Source organism: Onthophagus taurus, chromosome 1, assembly GCF_036711975.1.
Source record: "Onthophagus taurus isolate NC chromosome 1, IU_Otau_3.0, whole genome shotgun sequence".
NCBI lineage: Eukaryota > Metazoa > Arthropoda > Insecta > Coleoptera > Scarabaeidae > Onthophagus > Onthophagus taurus.
In genome coordinates, this window is record NC_091966.1 from 3,006,246 (window position 1) to 3,030,774 (window position 24,529).

The 24,529-nt window shown below is 29.6% G+C and overlaps 1 protein-coding gene across 2 annotated transcripts in view; it reads right to left on the minus strand.

The window, feature by feature from the left end:
- Positions 1-375: 375 nt before the first annotated feature.
- Positions 376-24,529, minus strand: part of LOC111429266 (irregular chiasm C-roughest protein-like) — a 183,417-nt gene continuing 159,263 nt past the window's right edge. For both annotated transcript variants that reach the window (XM_071194507.1, XM_023065136.2), the window contains exons 5-11: positions 15,339-15,772; positions 14,999-15,278; positions 14,686-14,937; positions 14,077-14,370; positions 13,898-14,017; positions 11,133-11,395; positions 376-5,772 (exon numbers count right to left, since the gene is read on the minus strand). In XM_071194507.1, the coding sequence (XP_071050608.1) occupies positions 5,170-5,772; positions 11,133-11,395; positions 13,898-14,017; positions 14,077-14,370; positions 14,686-14,937; positions 14,999-15,278; positions 15,339-15,772 (2,246 nt within the window). In that variant the 3' untranslated portion in view covers positions 376-5,169. The remainder of the gene's footprint in view (positions 5,773-11,132; positions 11,396-13,897; positions 14,018-14,076; positions 14,371-14,685; positions 14,938-14,998; positions 15,279-15,338; positions 15,773-24,529) is intronic.

A 24,529-nucleotide genomic window follows, 5' to 3' on the forward strand; every position in this document is an offset into this window, starting at 1 on the left:
AGTCTTATTTGGTTGTATTAATTTTAGTTGTATATGTTAAAGGTAATGAATGAAATAATAAAACAAAAACAATTTTTTTAGGCATATATGTATATTACAATCACAAAGTCGTTTTGTTTATTATAAATATTGCTATTTTAGATTTAAAAAATTCAATTTACATAGTAACAGTATTCGTTCTAATAGAAATAGAAAAATTTCGCAAGAATATCATTCTTATTTATGTACATTTGAGCTAAAAATGACTATCGTTAATCCCTCTTAACAAGTCGGATAAAAACTGTTAAAATAAGGATATTTAAAAATTAAAAATGCGACGGTTAATAAACGAAACGATCATTTCGTTTTCTTTTTCATTTAAGAATGGAACGTTCGTAAAAGACGCAATATATATATTTTCGGGGAATATTTACAAAAAATATACAAATTATAGAAAAAAAATGTACAAAAAAAAGCGGATTATACAAAAAAGAAACTCTTGAGAGCAAATTCTAACAAAAATACGGTTTATATCAAAAAGTTTTTTTTTAAATAAATGCAAATTAATAAGTACTGAGAAAAACATTATAACGCATACATAAATATAATTACTCAAAAATACAATTTAATTTAATGAGATTATATAGGCCAATTCGTTACAGGTATCGTTGATGAAATCATTTTTATTTTATTATATTCAAAAATATAAATTTTTTTATATGTTTTTTTTTACTATACAAAAGTTCTTTGGTATATAAACTATTCAACAATCTCGCTTTCACCCTCCAAACACTCAATAATCACTCTCTTTACGCTAAGACCCTATTTTAGTTCTTTTTATAACATCAATCGTTTTTTTTTTCTTGTTTTTTTTTTGATGATGATGATTATAATGTAAAAACTTCATCACCGAAGCTGAAATGTGCGAAATGAAGTTAACATTTCTTTTTTTCTTAAGGATTTTGGAAGCTCTCATCGGAAAAGTATCAATTGGGATTATTCTTTTTTTTTGAGGGTAGGGTTTCGGGGGTAGAATTTTTTAATACGACGCTTTTGACTATTTTACACGACAAATTTTGAATTTGAAATTGACGACTTTTTTTTTTCGAGGTTAAGAAAAAACTTGCACCTCTTAGATTTTATTCGTATTTTTTTTTAAATTTAATTTACTGATATGTACAAACTAGTATTGACATCCCAGAATTTTATTTTTTTTATATATTTAACCCTTCAATACACGCACGTGGAATATCAATCAACGTAATTTAAATTTCTAATTTTGCACTAACACCATTTTTTTGTCGTCTGAAGATGCATAGTTAAACCCGAAACTTTCTAGTTCTAGGTTTAGTGTTAGTTCTAGTTTTTATTATTATTCAGCGCTAAATTGTAGTGTATTTTTATTGGACTAAAAGTAGAACTAACACTAGAGCTGGAACTAGAATCACTCGGGTTTAGCCATCTTAAGAAACGTTCGGCTAAACCCGAATGTTTGTAGTTCTAGGGCTAGTATTAGTCTTAATGCTAGTGTTAGTTCTTGTTTTAGTTGTTATTCAGCGCTAGATTGTTGTATATTTTTCATTGAAGTAAAACTAGAAGTAACACTAGACCTAGAACTAGAAACATTCGGGTTTAGCCGTCTTGAAAGACGTGCGGCTAAATCCGATTGTTTCTAGTTCTCGGTCTAGTGTTAGTTCTGGTTTTGCACTAACAATATCACTAGAACTAACACTACAACCTAGAACCATTCCATTTAGCTGTACGTCTCTTAAGACGGCTAATGCCGAATGTTTCTAGTTCTAGCTTAGTGTTAGTCCTAATGCTAGTGTTAGTTCTAGTTTTAACTGTTATTCAGCGCTTTATTGTTGTATATTCTTATTGAACTAAAAGTAGAACCAACACTAAACCTGGAACTAGAAACATTTGGATTTAGCCGTCTTGAAAGACGTGCGACTAAAACCAAAATATTTCTAGTTCTAGATCTAGCGTTAGTCCTAGTGCTAGTGTTAGTTCTACTTTTAGTTCTTATTCAACGCCAAGTTATTGTATATTTTTTGAAGTTGCAGTAAAATTTGTAAACAACAAATTACACGATATTTTATGGATTAGGTTAGTTTTTTTGAAGTTCTTAGGTTGATGTTAAATTTCCTGTTAGAAGTGAAGATTATCATGAAGTTTAATAGATTAGAATTGAGGTTGATGAAGAATTTCCTGTCAACAATAAAGGTTTTGATGAAGTTTATTTTGATTGAATTGAAGGTGAATTTGGATCAAAAATTAAAGATTTGCTGAAGTTGCTATCGTTGAAGTTAAACTCGCGGTTCTTGGGTTGATGTTAAATTTCCTGTTAGAAGTGCAGATTATCATGAAGTTTAATAGATTAGAATTATTGAGGTTGATAAAGAATTTCCTGTCAACAATAAAGGTTTTGATGAAGTTTATTTTGATTGAATTGAAGTTGAATTTGGATCAAAAATTAAAGATTTGCTGAAGTTGCTATCGTTGAAGTTAAACTCGCGGTTAAACATTGAAGTTTATATGATGTTGCATAGATTGGCTTGGGACTATTGAAGTCGTATTAATTGTTGTCAATTTTCCTTTAAAAATTAAGATTTTGATGAAGCTAAATTTGCCAAGAATAATTGAAGATTACTCAAAGTTTAATGATTAAAGTTATATTATTTGAAGTTCTCAAGTTGATGTTAGTTTTCCTTATAGAGCCATCAAAATAACGATTTGCACGAAATTGATGAAGACTGGGAAAATAATGTATTCAAAATTCAAAGATAATTGATTTTCCAAAGAAATGGAAACTGTCAAACGTATTTTCATTCTGTATTTGCTGTTATAGATAATAAAGAATACGATGCCCTTCAAACGAAGTTGATCAGAATTTCTGTCCATGTCGAAATTTGCAAATATACTAAAAAAATAGTGTCTATAGTGAAATAATAAAATGGCAATAATAATTTCTTTTCTGTATTTGCTGCTATTGATGATTAGGAATACGATGTAGTAGAAACAAAGTTGATCAGAATTTCTGTCCAAGTCGAAATTTGCAAATATACCTAGAAAAATTAGTTTTTACAGAAATATAGAAAGTGACAATAATAATTTTCTTTCTCTATTTGTTGTTATAGATGATGAGGAATACGATGCACTTCAATGACAATGGCAGAAATAATTTTCTTTCTCTATTTGTATCTATAAATGATGAAGGAATACAATGCAATTTAAATTAAATTAGCCAGAAATACTATTCAATTCGAAATTTATTAGAATTTAAATAAAACTGGGTTTCAATGAAAATAGGAAATGGCAAAAGATTCTTTTGTTCATATTTGCTGTTTTAAGATGATGAAAACTACGATGCAAGTCAAACTAAGTTGATTAGAAATTCTGTTCAACCCGAAATTTGCAAAAATATAAGAAAACCCCGTTTCTAGAGAAATACAAAACTAATTTTTTTCTCTCTTCGATGGTATAAATGATGAGGAATACGATGCAGCTCTAACTAAGTTGATCAGAAATTCAACTCAACCTCAAAATTTGCAAGAATTTACAAGAGGCGATTTTCCAGAAAAATGAAAGTTACCAAGAATCTTTTTTTTTTCATTATTTCAAGGTGTAGGGGATGAAGAATACGAAGCATTCCAGATTAGATTGATCAAAACATCTACTTAGCCCAAATTTGCAAAAAAATCAAGTAGGACTAAAGAAATTAAACTTCTTTTCAAATAAATTCTTTTTTCGATTTGAAAAATGAAACTTTTTGAGCTTATAGAGAAAGAATTAGTCCTCATTTTGCTGAAAATTTTAAATCTTTATGATTTTTCATTTCATAGAAAAAAATTCTTAAACTCAACTTAACTCAAAAATAGAAAACTTCCCTGATTATGATAACATTAATTTTTTTTAGAAAAAAATGTTACGAATTAGTATCATTTTTTGAGGTTGTAACTTCAATTTGGTAAAAATTTCAAACTTCTCGGATTTTCCGTTTCTTTGAAACAAATTCTTAAAATCCTCAAAACCACACATTTTTGAACATCTTTTTGAATAAATTTTTTTTAAAGAAAGTATATCGATTTAAGGAATTAAACTTTTTGAGCTTACAAAGAAAGAATTAATGCTCATTTTGTTTAAAATTTTAAACCTTTTCGACTTCTCATTTCGTACAAAAAAATTCTTAAACTCAATCTAAAAACGAAACATTTTCTTGGTAATGATAACATTAAATTTTTAAATGATGAGTGATTCTAAGTTGATTAGAAATTCTGCTCAACCTCAAAATTATCAAGAATTTACAAGATCTTCCAGAAAAATAAAAGATACCAAAAATCTTTTTTTTTTATTATTTCGTGGTGTTCTGATCAAAATATCTACTTTGTCCGTATTTGCAAAAAATCAAGTAGAACTATTGACCTAAAACTAGAACTAACACAAGTAGTAACACTATACCTAAAACTAGAAACATGTGTTTCTAGTTCCAGCGTTAGTGTTAGTTCAACTTTAGTTGTTATTCTGCGCTAGGTTGTTATATATTTTTGTGCATCTTCAGATACAGCTATCTTTTGCTTGGCGATCGCTTCTATTAACAATTGCGGACTCATAGTCTCAAGCACATGTATTGGAAGGTTAAGGGTTAATTTTGAATAATATTTTTTCTATCAATAAAGAAATTGCACATTTTCTTGCACATATTTTGTCCCAAATTAACCCTTAAATACGTTTTAGTTTAATCTGGGGGTTTTGATATAAAATTTTTTTTCTTGGTAGCTATTAATATAACTGTACTATTATCCGATTAATTTTTAATCACAATTCGTAGTCATCAATTAATTTAATTGTCTAGGTAATAAATCTTTCCCATATAAACTTTACAGGACGTTTAAAAAACTGATTTTTTCGTTACATTTTTTTTTAAATTAATAAATATACACCTCGGCGTTTTTATTTTATTTTTTTTTACAAAATTGACGAAAACTAACATAAAAACGATTCCATGCTAAGTAATTTTTTTAATAATCAGTCTTTTTTCTTTTAACCACCAATTTCTTTTACTCTTTCCCATTCATTCTTATAAATTTTTTTAACCATCCGTTTTTCACCAATCGTTTTTATTTAACAATCTGATTCATTAATCGTATCCAATCGAAGCGCAAAGAACCTATCGGCAGCACACGTGTATTATACGTGCGTGGCCATCGTCCCCCGTTTTATTGTTGTCGCGTTACTGTTCGGCACAATATATTGACTCGTAGGCGAATTTGGAAGTCTCGTAACTTGGGGAATGCTCCCGTTCGAACCGTTCGCGGCCAACACCGTGTTCACCACGTTAGCACTAGCAGTCACCATACCACTTGAATTTATTATATTCAAATTATTTCTTGTCGAGTCTCTACTATATGGTGGAGGAGCCGGCGTTGCGGCTGGATTCGCCGTATTTGGAGTTGGAAGGCCGATGTTCGTACTTCTTAAATACGGATTACCGTATGTGGCACTAAAACGAGGATCAATCCCGCCGACGGGGATGTTCCCATTAGGAACGTTTCCGTCGTGAGAATGAGATGCATTCAAGGAGTTTAGATGAATGTCCGACAGGTCGGAAAGCGGCATTCCGCTCCCGGAAACTGGAATTTGATGACCACTTTGTAATGAGTTTAGTTGAAGACGCGTCGATTGAATGCTGTGATCTAATGAAGAGGTTATTGGGGGCGGTTGCATTAATGGCGGGTTGTAATCTCTTGAGTAATCTACGTAAGGGACGTAACCATTGTTGTTTTGGCCATCCTAAAAAACAAATTTGTGGTAAATTTAATTATTCAAACAATCATGATAAAATATAATTGTAATATATTAAATGTTAAAAAAAAGGTATCGATTAAGTAATGGTTAAACTTTAATTTGATACAAATTGAAGATTCTTCCTAAGTCCATATAATCTAAAAACCATACATTTTCGAACATCTTTTCGAATAAATTTTTTTTTTGAGAGAAAGTATTTTGATTTAAGGAATGAAACTTTTTGAGCTTGTAGAGAAAGGATTAATCCTCACTTTGCTGAATATGTTAAATCTCTATGGTTTTTCATTTCGGAGAAAATAATTCTTAAACTCAACCTAACCCAAAAAAAAAAACAGTAAATTTTCTTGGCTATGATAACATTAAATTTTTTTAGAAAAACTTTTAGTAATTGGGTAATATTATTTTTTGAAGTTATAAAAGAATGATTAAGCTTTAATTTGATACAAATTTCGATGTTCTAGGATTTTCCGTTGCTTTGAAAAAAATTCTTAAAGTTCATATAGCCTAAAAACCATGCATTTTTGAACAACTTTTCGAATAAATTTTTTTTGAAGAAAGTCTTTCGACTTAAGGAATGAAACTTTTTAAGCTTATAGAGAAAAAATTAATCCTCATTCTGCTGAATATGTTAAATCTCTATGGTTTTTCATTTCGGAGAAAATAATTCTTAAACTCAACCTAACCAAAAAAAAAAACAGTAAATTTTCTTGACTATGATAATATTACATTTTTTAGAAAAAACTATTAGTAGTTGGGTAATATCATTTTTTGAGGTTATAAAAGAGTGATTAAGCTTTAATTTGATGCAAGTTTCAATGTTCTAGAATTTTCCGTTTCTCTGAAAAAAATTCTTAAAGTTCATATAATCTAAAAACCATACACTTTTAAACATCTTTTCGAATAAATTCTTTTTTGGAGAATATACTTTGATTTATGGAATGAAACTTTTTGAGCTTATAGAGAAAGAATTAGTCCCCATTTTGCTGAAAATTTTAAATCTCTATGGTTTTTCATTTCGGAGAAAAAAAATTCTTAAACTCAACCTATCCCAAAAAACCCCAGTAAATTTTCTTGGCTATGATAACATTAAATTTTTTTAGAAAAACTTTTAGTAATTGAGTAATATTATTTTTTGAAGTTATAAAAGAATAATTAAGCTTTAATTTGATACAAATTTCAATGTTCTAGGATTTTCCGTTCCTTTGGAAAAAATTCTTAAAGTTCATATAGCCTAAAAACCATGCATTTTTGAACAACTTTTCGTATAAATTTTTTTTTTTAAGAAAGTCTTTCGACTTAAGGAATGAAACTTTTTGAGCTTATAGAGAAAAGATTAATCCTCATTCTGCTGAATATGTTAAATCTCTATGGTTTTTCATTTCGGAGAAAATAATTCTTAAACTCAACCTAACCCAAAAAAAAAACAGTAAATTTTCTTGACTATGATAATATTAAATTTTTTAGAAAAAACTATTAGTAGTTGGGTAATATCATTTTTTGAGGTTATAAAAGAGTGATTAAGCTTTAATTTGATGCAAGTTTCAATGTTCTAGAATTTTCCGTTTCTCTGAAAAAAATTCTTAAAGTTCATATAATCTAAAAACCATACATTTTTAAACATATTTTCGAATAAATTTCTTTTTTTAAGAAAGTACTTCGATTTGAGGAATGAAACTTTTTGAGCTTATAGAGAAAGAATTAGTCCTCATTTCGTTGAAAATTTTAAATCTCTATGACTTTTCATTTCTGAGAAAAAAATTCTTAAACTCAACCTAACCCAAAATAAACAATAAATTTTTTTGACTATAATAAAAAATTTTTTTTAGAAAAAACTATTAGGGGTTGGGTAATATCATTTTTTGAAGTTATAAAAGAATGATTAAGCTTTAATTTAATACAAGTTTTAATATTCTAGGATTTTCCGTTTCTTTGAAAAATATTCTTAAAGTTCATATAACCTAAAAACCATACATTTTTACACATCTTTTCGAATAAATTTTTTTTTTAAGAAAGTATTTCGATTTGAGGAATGAAACTTTTTGAGCTTATAGAGAAAGAATTAGTTCCCATTTTGTTGAAAATTTTAAATCTCTATGACTTTCAATTTCGGAGAAAAAAAATCTTAAACTCAACCTAACCCAAAATAAACAATAAATTTTTTTGACTATAATAAAAAATTTTTTTTAGAAAAAACTATTAGGAGTTGGGTAATATCATTTTTTGAAGTTATAAAAGAATGAATAACCTTTAATTTAATACAAGTTTTAATATTCTAGGACTTTCCGTTTCTTTGAAAAATATTCTTAAAGTTCATATAACCTAAAAACTATACATTTTTGAACATCTTTTCGAATAAATTTTTTTTAAAGAAAGTATTTCGAGTTAAGGAATGAAATTTTTTGAGCTTATAGAGAAAGGATTAGTCCTCATTTTGCTGAAAATTTTAAATTTCTATGACTTTTCATTTCGGAGAAAAAAATTCTTAAACTCAACCTAACCCAAAATAAACAATAAATTTTCTTGACTATGATAACATTACATTTTTTTAGAAAAAACTATCAGGAATTGGGTAATATCATTTTTTGAGGTTATAAAAGAATGATTCAGCTTTAATTTGATACAAGTTTTAATGTTTTAGGATTTTCCGTTTCTTTGAAAAAATTCTTAAAATCCACATAATCTAAAATCCATACATGTTTGAACATCTTTTCGAATAAATTTTTTTTGAAGAAAGTACTTCGATTTAAGGAATGAAAGGTTTTGAGCTTATAGAGAAAGAATTAGTCCTCATTTTGCTGAAAATTTTAAATCTCTATGACTTTTCAGTTCGGAGAAAAAATTCTTAAACTCAACCTAACCCAAAATAAACAATAAAATTTCTTGTCTATGATAACATTAAATTTTTTTTAGAAAAAACTATTAGGAATTGGGTAATATCATTTTTTGAGGTTATAAAAGAATGATTAAGCTTTAATTTGATACAAATTTCAATGCTCTAGGATTTTTCGTTTTCTAGAAAAAAAATCTTAAAGTCCGCATAACCTAAAAACCATACATTTTTGAACATCTGATCGAATAAATTTTTTTTGAGAGAAAGTGTTTTGATTTAAGGAATGAAACTTTTTGAGCTTATAGTGAAAGGATTAATCCCCATTTTGCTGAAAATTTTAAATCTCTATGACTTTCCATTTCGGAGAAGAAAATTCTTAAACTCAACCTAACCCAAAATAAACAATAAATTTTCTTATCTATGATAACATTAAATTTTTTTAGAAAAAAACTATTACGAATTGGGTAATATCATTTTTTGAGGTTATAAAAGAATGATTAAGCTTTAATTTGATACAAATTTCAATGCTCTAGGATTTTTCGTTTTCTAGAAAAAAAATCTTAAAGTCCGCATAACCTAAAAACCATACATTTTTGAACATTTGATCGAATACATTTTTTTTGAGAGAAAGTGTTTTGATTTAAGGAATGAAACTTTTTGAGCATATAGAGAAAGAATTAATCCTCATTTTGCTGAAAATTTTAAATCTCTGACTTTTCATTTCGGAGAAAAAAAATTCTTAAACTCAACCTAACCAAAAAAAAAAAACAGTAAATTTTCGTGGCTATGATAACATTGAATTTTTTTAGAAAAAACTATTAGTAATTGAGTAATATCATTTTTTGAGGTTATAAAAGAATGATTAAGCTTTAATTTGATGCAAGTTTCAATGTTCTAGGATTTTTCGTTTTCTAGAAAAAAAATCTTAAAGTCCGCATAACCTAAAAACCATATATTTTTGAACATCTGATCGAATAAATTTTTTTTGAGATAAAGTGTTTTGATTTAAGGAATGAAACTTTTTGAGCTTATAGTGAAAAGATTACTCGTTATTTTGCTGAAAATTTAAATCTCTATGACTTTTTATTTCGGAGAAAAAAATTCTTAAACTCAACCTAACCCAAAAAAAAAACAGTAAATTTTCTTGACTATGATAACATTAAATTTTTTTAAGAAAAAGATACCAGGGATTAGGCAATACTATTTTGTGAGGTTATAAAAAAATGATTAAGCTTCAATTTGGTAAAAGTTTCAAACTTCTAGGATTTTCCGTTTCTTTGAAAAAAATTCTTAAAATTCACATTACCTCAAAACCATACATTTTTGAACATCTCTTCGAATAAATTTTTTTTTAAGAAAGTACTTCGATTTAAGGAATGAAACCTTTTGAGCTTATAGAGAAAGAATTAGTCCTCATTTTGCAGAAAATTTTAAATCTTTATGACTTTTCATTTCGGAGAAAAAAATTCTTAAACTCAACCTAACCCAAAATAAACAATAAATTTTCTTGTCTATGATAACATTAAATTTTTTTTAGAAAAAACTATTAGGAATTGGGTAATATCATTTTTTGAGGCTATAAAAGAATGATTAAGCTTTAATTTGATACAAGTTTCAATGTTATAGGATTTTCCCTTTTCTTAAAAAAAAATCTTAAAGTCTGCAAAACCTAAAGACCATACATTTTTTCGAATAAATTCTTTTTTAAAGAAAGTTTTGATTTGAAGAATGAAACTTTTTGAGCTTATAAAGAAAGAATTAGTCCTCATTTTGCTTAAAATTTTAAACCCATTCGACTTCCCATTTCGTAGCTAAAAAAACTTAAACTCAACTTAATTTAAAAACAAAAAAATTTCTTGTTATGATAACATTAATTTTTTTTAAGATTATAAAAGAATGATTAAGCTTTAATGATAGATTTCCCTTATAATATAAAACTGAGTCTAATTGTAATTAAATATATCCGGTGATTGGGAAATGTAATTGAGAAGTAATCCTTCAATTATCAGGAATCTTCTCTCTATATTATCACATCGGTATTATCCCAATAGCTTCAGTTAATAATCTGAGCCATCTCCACGTCATTATACATAATCTTAATCAAACCATATTCATCAACCAACATTAATCCACGTTTTAATTCATTCATTATGCAACGTTTTATACCTCATCATAATAATAATTCAATTTAACGCAACCTTTGTCTTCATTAATATATCATTAACTTTCAATTAGCTTAATATCTTTTATATTTACTCATATAAAGTGTTCAAAAATCGCCTCAAAAAAATAAATTCAAATTGTATGTTTTAGCAAAACAGGAGAATTGAATTAAAATTTTAGTACACTCTGCTATGACCCAATTTCTAATATCGATTAAATGACATTTGATTTCAATTATAAATACATTTAAACTGTTAAAGCTGGAGAGGAATTTAAAGATATAGTTCATTCTTGTTAGTTGCAACGTTGCATTTTCTTTTAATTCAATGTTTTTAAAGGTTTTAATACTCACTTTTGGTGGGAAGGGTTGGTCTGTGTAATCGGAGGAATATCGGTACAAATCTTGACCAGGAACGTTAACGGGTCCGGCTAATGGAACACCTATTCTAGTAATAACAGACTCGCTCCCGGTTTCGGATTCTCCCGGAATATAATCCATATCACAGTGCATGTTACTGTTTGAAGATCCAGTTCTTAAATCCAACTTTAAATCGGATATGTTTGAACTACGATCGGATTCTTTGCACTGTTTTTCCATCGTGTTAACATCTCCTCCTAAAAAATTAATTTAATTAATAAATTAATTTTTAAACACACTTTAAACTGTTTGAATGAATAATTTTAATACACACAAATTCGAATAGCTATAAAAAAAGCTAATCAAAAAAGCTACGCGATTCTTTTGTACGAAGATGTCAAGCATGTCTTCAAATGGAGGGAGGTCATATAGAGCATACACTTTAAGCATTTTGTGTTCAGTTTTTATGTTCTGCTTGTATTTTCCCTACTTAAGAGGACTAAGACGCTTCATTCCTTTAAAATGAGGCCAAACATGATGGGATTATCTCAAAAATGAACATTTTTAACATTTCGTTGCTAACTTCACTTCGTTAACTTTAAATTTATCAACTTTCTGTTGTATGTCTGTTATTTTTTGTGATAAAATACTCGAGTTTGGACTCATTTTAAAGGGTTTTTCGTAAAAATTAAGAATTTAATAAAATTAAAGTTGATATTTATAACCGGAAGTCGACCATTAAAGGTTATTTTTAAGTTAATCATGTTATATTGGTATTTATTTTAATGAATATTTGATGAATATTACAAAAAAAACATTAAAAATAATCGAAATATGAGGTACTTCCGGTTTAAATATCAACTTTAATTTTGTTATATTCATAATCTTTACGAAAAATCCTTTAAAATGAGGCCAAACACGAAGGGATTATCTCAAAAATGAACATTTTTAACATTTCGTTGCTAACTTCACTTCGTTAACTTTAAATTTATCAACTTTCTGTTGTATGTCTGTTATTTTTTGTGATAAAATACTCGAGTTTGGACTCATTTTAAAGGATTTTTCGTAAAAATTAAGAATTTAATAAAATTAAAGTTGATATTTATAACCGGAAGTCGACCATTAAAGGTTATTTTTAAGTTAATCATGCTATATTAGTATTTATTTTAATGATTGTTTGATGAATATTACCAAAAAAACACTCAACATTAAAAATAATCGAAATACGGGGTATTTCCGGTTTGAAATATTAACTTTAATTTTGTTATATTCATAATCTTTACGAAAAATCCTTTAAAATGAGGCCAAACACGATGGGAGTATCTTAAAAATGTACATTTTTAACATTTCGTTGCCAACTTCACTTTGTTAACTTTAAATTTCTCAACTTTTTGTTGTATGTCTGTTATTTTTTGAGATAAAATAGTCGAGTTTGGACTCATTTTAAAGGATTTTTGATAAAAATTAAGAATTTAATAAAATTAAAGTTGATAGTTATAACCGGAAGTCGACCATTAAAGGTTATTTTTCAGTTAATCATGCTATATTTGTATTTATTTTAATAAATGTTTGATGAATATTACAAAAAAAACATTCAACATTAAAAATAATCGAAATATAAGGTACTTCCGGTTTGAAATATCAACTTTAATTTTGTTATATTCATAATCTTCACGAAAAATCCTTTAAAATGAGACCAAACACGATAGGATTATCTCAAAAATGAACATTTTTAACATTTCGTTGCCAACTTCACTTCGTTAACTTTAAATTTATCAACTTTTTGTTGTATGTTTGTTATTTTTTGAGATAAACTAGTCGAGTTTGGACTCATTTTAAAGGATTTTTCGTAAAGATTAAGAATTTAATAAAATTAAAGATGATATTTATAACCGGAAGTCGGCCATTAAAGGTTATTTTTAAGTTAATCATGGTATATTTGTATTTATTTTAATGACTGTTTGATGAATATTACAAAAAAAAACATTCAACATTAAAAATAATCGAAATCCGGGATACTTCCGGTTTGAAATATCAACTTTAATTTTGTTATATTTATAATCTATACGAAAAATCCTTTAAAATGAGGCCAAATACGATGGGTTTATCTCAAAAATGAACATTTTTAACATTTCGTTGCCAACTTCACTTTGTTAACTTTAAATTTATCAACTTTTTGTTGTATGTCTGTTATTTTTTGAGATAAAATAGTCGAGTTTGGACTCATTTTAAAGGATTTTTCGCAAAGATTAAGAATTTAATAAAATTAAAGTTGATATTTATAACCGGAAGTCGGCCATTAAAGGTTATTTTTAAGTTAATCATGATATATTGGTATTTATTTTAATGAATATTTGATGAATATGACAAAAAAACATTCAACATTAAAAATAATCGAAATACGGGGTACTTCCGGTTTGAAAAATCAACTTTAATGTTGTCATATTCATAATCTTTAGGAAAAATCCTTTAAAATGCACTGCTAAACCCGAAATTTTCTAGTTCTAGGTCTAGTGTTGGTTCTAGTTTTAGTCCATTAAAAATATACAATTATCAAGCGCTGACTAATAATTAAAACTAGAACTAACACAAGACCTAGAACTAGAAACATTCGGGTTTAGCCATCTTAAGAGACGTATAGCTAAACCCGAATGTTTCTAGTTCTAGGTCTAGTGTTAGTTCTACTTTGAATTCAATAAAAAGATACAATCTGGTGCTGAATATATCGAGGTTTAACTGTAATAAATTAAATAACTTACCTTCTGGAGGAGGCTTTTTATGATTTTGCCTATTATAAAGGCAAACTATTAGAGCGATGATAACAATGACGATTCCTAAAGCGACACTTCCAGCTGTTACCATTATTATTGGAAAATTTTCTGCAAAAAAATTTAAATAAGAAATTTATATAATAAATTAGCAATAAAAAAAATCTTACTTTGTGGCCTTAAATTAATCTCAACCATATCGCTTCCATACGGATTAACAACACTACAATTATAAACACCAAAATGTCTTTCTTGAGATTCTCTAATAATTAACGTTGATTTAACACCTTCCGGAAGCGGATCCTCTAAAATCGAATAATCGCTATTGTGCAAATCAATTTCGCGTCCATTAAAAGTCCAAACGACTTTTTCCGGAGCTGGAATTGAAAAGGCTGTGCATTCGACGCGAACGTTATCGCCTTCAACTCCGAATTGAGTCCTGTGACTAATTATTGATGGTGGTCCTAAAAAGTGAATTAACTAATTTAGTATGCGTTTTATGTTTAATCAATTATCGGTTGTGCATGAAACATTTTTTCAGGTGTGGGTTTGAAATATTTATCTCGCGTATTTTTATTTCATTAACATGAAAAGCGCTCGGACAGCGACAGTGAAAAATTGCCGCGGCCCCTCGGCAACAAAAGATGAGCTGCACGAACAATGCCCGATGGTATTCATTGTTCATCATGTGTAAATAAAAATTGGACGCGTACGGCTGACGGTGAATTTTAAACGGAAAGAAAAATGTTCAGTCCATTGGTGGCGAAAAAATAAGTTACCTTTGAGGTAAATGGAGGCTTCAGCGCCGACTTCTGGGAATCCAGGAACGTGAGCTTTACAATAATATCTTCCGGCTGTTTCACCATCGACTCTCAACGTTAAATTTGGACTCGTACTGACCACTTTGTTTTTCTCTTGTTGAATCCAAGTTATATCGGGTATTGGATTACCATCAACGTCACAAGATAACGTTACGCTTGAATCTAAATCTGCTTGGGCCGATTTTGGTTTATTACGAAATTGGGGACCATCTAAATTTAATAAAATAAAATTTATTAAAAAAAAAAAATAAATCTAAATTAATTAACTTACAACTTATATCAAGGGTCTCACTTTCTTCACTTTTCCCAACATCGTTTTGCACCTCGCATTTTACGATGGCGTCGTGGTGTTTTCTTGTTACATTATGCAAAATTAATTCAGTCGTGTAATCACCCACTAAGAGTTCATTGTTTAAGAACCACCTATAAGTTACAACTGAAGGATTTGCATCCGCGTGGCAACCCAAATGTACTTCCGCCCCTTCTGGAATTCTTCCATTTGGTGCAGTTCCAGAAATAATACTGACTGTTACTTTTGGAGCGTATTTTACCTATTAAATTAATTATTTTTATTATTTTACTTTTTATTTATTTTTTTTTTTTGTATTTACCTCCAATTTCATTTTTGCAGATCTATGTGTCCTTTCGGCCGTGTTTTGCGCTTGACAAGTAAATGTCGTGTTATGGTGTTGCTTTCTGGGCGTAAGTTTCAAAATGCTTTTAGCGGTGAAACGTCTGCCGTCCGAAAGCTCTTCTACGATGTTCTCGATACCCTCGGCGAGAACGTTTCCCATACCGTCAATCCACGTGATTTCCGCAGCCGGTTTTCCACCGTAACTTACGCATTCAAGCTCGATTTCGCGGTCTTCTGTCGTCACCAGATAATCTCCCTGCACAATCTTTGGGGAATCCGGTGGGACAAGAACGGTGATGGTGGCCACGTGGCTTCGAATCCCCGGCTGTCCCAATGGACCCGGCGACACTTGGCACTCGTACTTTGCGTCATCTTCGAGCATCACAGGGTAGATGTCCAAGGAAAAGTCTCCTGGAACGTCATAATCGCAGGATTTAGAAACGACTTTTGGTAAGAGGATTTTCGTGGAGATGGGAAGTGAAAGAGGACAGTTTTATGATGTCGTTCGATGTAGCAGTAAAAGGTTTTGAGTGAAAGAGGCGGTGACCAACGATTATGAAACGAGAAAAACCACTTTTTTTTCTTAATTTTTGATTGCACGTAATTTTGACCAATTTAAAAACACTCAGTCCCAAAACAACTTAGTTTTCTTTTAATGTTGATTACTAACAATAAGAGGAAAAGGTGTTCTTATTGAAAATAAGAATAAAAAAGTTGTTTGTTATCTTAATGGAAATTAATTTTTGTGTTTAGAAAAAAAAAGCAATTTAGTCGTTTGTAATTTGATGTAGTTAATTTATGGGGTCCCATTAAATTACAACATAATGATTTTAATGTAAGGTGAACGGGTTGTTTTTAATTGACCATTTATTATAACTTCAACTTCACTTCGATCCCCATTCACAATCTTATTAAAAATAAAAACACGAGCAAACCTGGCCTTGCGTTGCGCCACACCTTATCTAAGAGTTATTTTTAATAGAAATAGATGGTGCGGATACACGTGATTTATGCCACCATTAAATCGTATCCGTTACTCTAATTTAAATCATTAATTATACAAAATTTTGTACTCAATATTTCTCTCATTACAAATTAGCCATACTCCTTATAATTATAGGATAGTGATTAAAGCAAAGTGATTAGAAAAGAGAAGGAACAAAGAAAAATGATGACGGTGAGAGTACGAAATAGGAAGTATTGGTAGAGGTGAAAATACTGAAATGGAATACCAAAGCAGAAGAATAGGAAGATGTTGAAAACTGGGAGAATGTTTGATTCAGAGGAATGAAGATTGACTTGACTTTGAAAAGGACTATTTGTGGTTATTATGTTGTATGATAGTAGAAACAAAGTCATGGGGGGCGAAAAAGTTGTGGGCAATGAGGAGTTGACGATTAATGTGGTTAAGAGTTGAAGGGGGCACAAATAAAAAATGTAAAACTGGGCAAAAAGCCTGCTCCAATCTTCTGCACTTAACATGTAGGACCCAACACGATAAAACCCAAGATAATCATTTCTGACATGCAATAGGACTTAGAAGAAAGCATATTACATGACTGCAAGAAATTTTTAGAAAAAACATTTAGAAAGAGATGATTGTAAGTTAAAATTAAGTTAAAACGGAGAGGAAAGACAAGTGTAGGTCATGGAGGTATTGCGGTGTATAAGCACAGAAATGTTAAGGTTTGGCATGATGAACACAAAATTATAGAGAATGCTACAATTATCTAGGATATGATCACCTACAATATAAAACAAGCAGCCATTATGGAACTAAAGGGCATGAATTCAAAGACTCCAAAGAAAAGAAACCACCAATTTGCATTGATTACAAAAGTATAAGGCGTTGCTGAAAGTACAAAGCGTAAGTTATCAAAAGAAATATCAATTGTGATACTTTCGCTGTGTTAACAAGGATTCGGAGGAGCAACTACCTCTGTTAAATGTGATAAATATGAGATTTATTCGCCTCGATTACTCCATCCTTTCAACAATTCACCTCTTCTCGTCCAAAAACTCCTGGTCGTCAGAGAAGACTGATGCAAGCCGTCGCCTACAAAATTCACGGGCAGAAAGACCCTGGTCGGTAGCCCTATTCTACCCCGTATATTGTATGTGTATATATAAATGTATTGATACCATTACTCTTATTTATTTTATTTTATGTACTAAGGGTTCAAAATAAAATTTGTTTTCTGCTATGAGATTTAGTTTGTTGTGGTACATTGTCTGTAATTAACGCATCAATGGATATACCTCCTGCAATATTCTCATTATTGCAGGAGGTGACTTGGTAATCTTATAAAATAGGAGTCGACAAGGTAAGAATAAGAATTATTATTGAAGACCATCAAAAGTCTAATGATTGAAGACTAGACTGAGAAAAAAATGAATGGGTGATATACCAGAAGATTTGAGAGAAATGGGAAACAGTTGTGTGGGGAGAGGACATAATGGAAAAAGATCATCCATCACTCTATCAAGTACCTTATCGATGGCAGAAGCCAAGAATATTGGCCTGACATTGCCATTTAGCTTCGGTCATTCTCTTCCATACCTCATTTTCATCCTTCTCCTTACACATTTTCTCCTTAATACTTAACACATGCATTCATTAAGGCCTCATTCCACATCTTCATTCTGTCTCCCACTTTTTCCTCCTTATAAAAACCCACACTCTCTCAAACTTTCCCCAACTAGCTCTTCTACACTCAAACCTATTCCAACTGTTAAGAAAACACAAGGACCTAGATGTCATGACTAAAATTAAGGTTATACCATTGCAATCGTGAGCTCTGTGGAATGAGCACCAGATACATATGTGATTTTTCTAGTTCTAGGTCTAGTGTTAGTTCTAGTTTTAGTTCCATAAGGATACACAAGAACCTGGCACTGAATAACAACTAAATGTATTGCTAACACTAGAAAGCTGAATGATTCTAGAATGATTGTTAGTTCTACTTTTAGTACGTAAGCCCACCATCCTAGTATATCCATCCAAGACCCTCTCAAACTTTCCCCAAATAGCTCTTTTACAATCAACCCTATTCCAAGTGTTAGGAAAATAGAAAAAACCAGAAGTCATGACTAGAATTAAGGTTATGCCATTGTGATGATGGGCTATGTGAAATGAGCACCAGATTCATATGTGAGGAGAAGGATTTATGCCAAACCACAAGGAAGATAGAAACGAAGAAGGTTTGGAGGATAGCTACAGAGTATAAGAACTTGCACAGGATTGTAGCTCAACAGATGATAATGATGATATCGAGCATCGCTTTTTTGGGATATTTGTATTAAACCTAAAATTTTACGGATATATATATAATAAATAATATTTAGGTACTTTTGTAAAGAGTAAGAAAGTAAAAAACTTGCATACAGAAGACTTTACTTGACGTTAACTAAGCTGCTTTTTAGAGTAGCTCTTAATGCAGATTTTCGTTGATAGTTCGCTAGATGGAGAAACATAAGAAGCTTTGTGCTTACCATAAATGGAAATTTAAATAATATCTTCGCTTACATTTTAACATCTGACGTGCATTGAAATTCACCCTTTTATTAAGAAGACTCGTAATCTCCATTCAAAATCCTTTAATTTGATACCAAACACGACGTATTTTCGATAAAAATTAAAAATTAGAAAGAGATAGAGATATTAAAGACCGATTGATTGTCGATTGTTTTTTAGGTTAAATTTTGAGATATCTCTGAAAGTAATTTACGAAAATACATCGAGTTTGGTATCAAATTAAAGGATTTTTAATGGAGATAATTGATTTAATTATTATAAATTGATTGTGTAAATGTCGTCTTATATAAAAACTAAAATTAAATTATTGTTTTTGATGAGATCCTTTGACTCATCATTTCTTTCGCGTTCTTTTTGCTTCTATTCTTTCGAGAAAATAGTTTTGTATATAACGTTGACAATGGGGGTTTTGGCCGCGTTCCCTTTTCTTGTCGCGTTAGAGCATTAACCTTTACAATTCCCGCGGGAGATTTGTACGGGGGCGATGAAGAAGGCGCCATGTTGGTACCTTCATAAAACCCCCCGTCTTTTATGAACTCGTTATACGTCTCTGTCGCGTCCAAACGAAGGGAAACGCGAAGTTGTACGTAGCAGTAGGTTGAGTTTGATGGTTTCCGAGCCAATCGAACTGCGAGGGGGGTAGAAACCCATGGTTTTATAGACACGAGACGCGTGCGGAAACGTTTTATTCCTTTATCCAGGAAATAATCCTAAAACCTTAAAAAAACAGGAGCAGAACGTATATTTGAAACTGGACCAATTTAGATTCAAAATCGATTTTGTTGTTGATGGTTCTAATTTTGTACGATAAATAATATAAATGTACGAATGGAAAGCTTTTATTATCTATCAGTGTAATGTTTGTCCGGGAAGGCGTACGAGTATCAAATTACTTTTTCATACTCTAATGGGTAAAATAGTGGCGTAGTTTTGTAAATTTAAATAATGAATCTGCATGTTTTATAAAGTTTTTTATAAAATATAAAAATGTAATATAATATTATTCGCCAAAAGATGTTCAACACTATCGCTTGCGCCACGGGAAATGTTACTTTAGCTTCTGAGGTCGTATATATAAGGGGCTGAAACGGCTCACCGGTGTATACGACCGCCAACATAACCTATAATGTAAAAGTCCGGCGTGGTCTGGATGCTTCCATACCGCGTTTTCCCATCTCGAGGGAGCTAGCGCAGCCAATTATGTCGTAAAACGTAACAATGTTGAAAATTGTGGAATAAAAATGTGGTGACCATTATATTTACTAGTTGTCAGAAATTATTTGATTGATGTTATTAATTTATTTTGTTTACTTTACATTAAATGTATTTGCATTGTAAGATATGCGCAGATTTTTTTCTTAGCCATTATCACCAAAACGAACTAACACTAATAACTTTCTTCAGAAACAACTATAACTAGAATTAACTTAATACTATCATTAGAACTAACACTAGACCTAGAACTAGAAACATTCGGGTTTAGCCATCTTAAGGTTAAACACGAATTAGTTCTGGTTTTATTAGTTTAGTTAGTTCTATTTCAAAAATTTATTTCTCAAAAACTAAAAGTGATTTTTCGAAACGGCTTTTTGCGCTAAAAAGAGGATACTTTAATTAATAATTGGTGATATTTCCACAAGGATCCTTCAAGAAATTAATGTTATAGCGAATTTTGAAAATTATCGATGAAAATTGCAACATCGAAAATTTTATCAAAACTTCAAATATTGTTTTCTCAAAAACTAACAATTATTTTTCAAAACGGGTTGGTTCATTGGAAAGAGGACACTTTTATTCACACTTTGGGAAATTTTCATACTCATATTTCAAGACATGGATTTTATACGAATTTTTAAAACTTAATCGGCGAAAATTACAAAATTTGAAAAAATTGTCGATTATTTCAAAAATTTATTTATCAAGAACTAAAAGTGATTTTTCAAAACGACTTTTTGCATTAAAAAGAGGATACTTTAATTAATAATTGGTGATATTTCCACAAGGATTCTTCTAGAAATTAATTTTATAGCGAATTTTGAAAATTATCGATGAAAATTGCAACATCGAAAATTTTATCAAAACTTCAAATATTGTTTTCTCAAAAACTAAAAGTTGTTTTTCAAAACGTGTTAGTTCATTGGAAAGAGGACACTTTTATTAACACTTTGGGAAATTTTCATACTCATATTCCAAGACATGGATTTTATACGAATTTTTAAAACTTATTCGGCGAAAATTACAAAATTCGAAAAAATTGTCGATCATTTCAAAATTTATTTCTCAAGAACTAAAAGTGATTTTTCAAAACGTCTTTTTGCATTAAAAAGAGGATACTTTAATTAATAATTGGTGATATTTCCACAAGGATCCTTCAAGAAATTAATTTTATAGTGCATTTTGAAACTTATCGATGAAAATTGTAACATCGAAAATTTTATCAAAACTTCAAATATTGTTTTCTCAAAAACTAAAAGATATTTTTCAAAACGGGTTGGTTCATTGGAAAGAGGACACTGTTATTAACATTTTGGGAAATTTTCATACTCATATTTCAAGACATGGATTTTATACGAATTTTTAAAACTTAATCGGCGAAAATTACAAAATTCGAAAAAATTGTCGATTATTTCAAAAATTTATTTCTCAAGAACTAAAAGTGATTTTTCAAAACGGCTTGTTGCATTAAAAAGAGGATACTTTAATTAATAATTGGTGATATTTCCACAAGGATTCTTCTAGAAATTAATTTTATAGCGAATTTTGAAAATTATCGATGAAAATTGCAACATCGAAAATTTTATCAAAACTTCAAATATTGTTTTCTCAAAAACTAAAAGTTGTTTTTCAAAACGTGTTAGTTCATTGGAAAGAGGACACTTTTATTAACACTTTGGGAAATTTTCATACTCATATTCCAAGACATGGATTTTATACGAATTTTTAAAACTTATTCGGCGAAAATTACAAAATTCGAAAAAATTGTCGATCATTTCAAAATTTATTTCTCAAGAACTAAAAGTGATTTTTCAAAACGTCTTTTTGCATTAAAAAGAGGATACTTTAATTAATAATTGGTGATATTTCCACAAGGATCCTTCAAGAAATTAATTTTATAGTGCATTTTGAAACTTATCGATGAAAATTGTAACATCGAAAATTTTATCAAAACTTCAAATATTGTTTTCTCAAAAACTAAAAGATATTTTTCAAAACGGGTTGGTTCATTGGAAAGAGGACACTCTTATTAACATTTTGGGAAATTTTCATACTCATATTTCAAGACATGGATTTTATACGAATTTTTAAAACTTAATCGGCGAAAATTACAAAATTCGAAAAAATTTTCGATTATTTCAAAAATTTATTTCTCAAGAACTAAAAGTGATTTTTCAAAACGGCTTGTTGCATTAAAAAGAGGATACTTTAATTAATAATTGGTGATATTTCCACAAGGATTCTTCTAGAAATTAATTTTATAGCGAATTTTGAAAATTATCGATGAAAATTGCAACATCGAAAATTTTATCAAAACTTCAAATATTGTTTCCTCAAAAACTAAAAATTATTTTTCAAAACGGGTTGGTTCATTGGAAAGAGGACACTTTTATTAACACTTTGGGAAATTTTCATACTCATATTTCAAGACATGGATTTTATACGAATTTTTAAAACTTAATCGGCTAAAATTACAAAATTCGAAAAAATTGTCGATTATTTCAAAAATTTATTTCTCAAGAACTAAAAGTGATTTTTCAAAACGGCTTGTTGCATTAAAAAGAGGATACTTTAATTAATAATTGGTGATATTTCCACAAGGATTCTTCTAGAAATTAATTTTATAGCGAATTTTGAAAATTATCGATGAAAATTGCAACATCAAAAATTTTATCAAAACTTCAAATATTGTTTTCTCAAAAACTAAAAGTTATTTTTCAAAACGGGTTGATTCATTGGAAAGAGGACACTTTTATTAACACTTTGGGAAATTTTCATACTCATATTCCAAGACATGGATTTTATACGAATTTTTAAAACTTAATCGGCGAAAATTACAAAATTCGAAAAAATTGTCGATCATTTCAAAAATTTATTTCTCAAGAACTAAAAGTGATTTTTCAAAACGGCTTTTTGCATTAAAAAGAGGATACTTTAATTAATAATTGGTGATATTTCTAAAAGGATCTTTCAAGAAATTAATGTTATAGCGAATTTTGAAAATTATCGATGAAAATTGTAACATCGAAAATTTTATCAAAACTTCAAATATTGTTTTCTCAAAAACTAAAAGTTGTTTTTCAAAACGTGTTGGTTCATTGGAAAGAGGACACTTTTATTAACGCTTTGGGAAATTTTCATAGTCATACTTCAAGAAATGGATTTTATACGAATTTTTAAAACTTAATCGGCGAAAATTGCAAAATTCGAAAAAATTGTCGATTATTTCAAAAATTTATTTCTCAAGAACTAAAAGTGATTTTTCAAAACGGCTTTTTGCATTAAGAAGAGGATACTTTAATAAATAATCGAAAGTGTGATGATGAATTACAAGCGAAGATAAGGAAACTAGATGAACCTGATGTTATATATCGTATTGGGATTGTTACAATGAGGTTGCTAAAGACAAACCTGATATAAATAAAGTTGTATTCAATGAAAAAAGTTCTATTGGGGTTGAACTTGATTATTATCTGCAGTGTCCAACACCTAAAACGTTTCGGGAAATGGTCCCATCATAAGGTTCAATAATCCTCTTATCTATGACTATTCACCAATTTTTATCATTAATCGTTTCTTATATATATTTCGACACATCTTATCACGCTCAGGTCTTTTTATAAGACCTGACTGAAAAACACCTGACTAGTAAGCGTGATAAGATGTATCGATGCTTGATGATGGGAACATTTCCCGAAACGTTGTTGTACTTATGATGGTTTAGAAATAAACACGTTAAAGGAGGGAATGATGTCATAATTTTATAATAAACTATCATAAAGTTTGTGATGATGGCGTAAGTCGAAACTAGTAAGACATTAAATAGATAATGACCAGAAAAAGTATTACACTTTTATTTTAATTTACATTATATAAAAACTGGTAGATATGGATTAAACCTCCTCCTCTAAATGAGTTAAAGACTAAAAAAAATCTTATTAAACTATAAAGAAAGAAAGTAGGAGTAATAAAAGTAAATAATAACTCTCATTACAGTTGGTTTATTAAATGGATCCGCTGAAAGAGAAGATACAAGGTGAATGAGAAACGTTAAATCCACGAAAATGGCATCGCAAGGGAAATCATTGCACTTATAATAATTTTTTATGACCAATAAAGGGGAGAATTTGCCGTATTTACGTTCTTTGCGTTTTGGTACCGACCTATTTACTCCGAGAAAAATGGGCGGGCGTAAATTTCGCGCTAGGCTTACCACATTCGAGGAAGTTGATGGCCGAGAAATTTCATGCGGGGAAAAAAATCCCACAAAGGGTGTGGGATATTTCGCCAATTTATGGTTTTTTAACCAAACGTGGGGAAAGGGATATAAAAACCAATTTCGTGTGAAACGCTCCTTATACGATCGACCGTCTTGTTTGTTACAAGTTGAGGAAATCGCCGTTGCGTACATTTTTCAC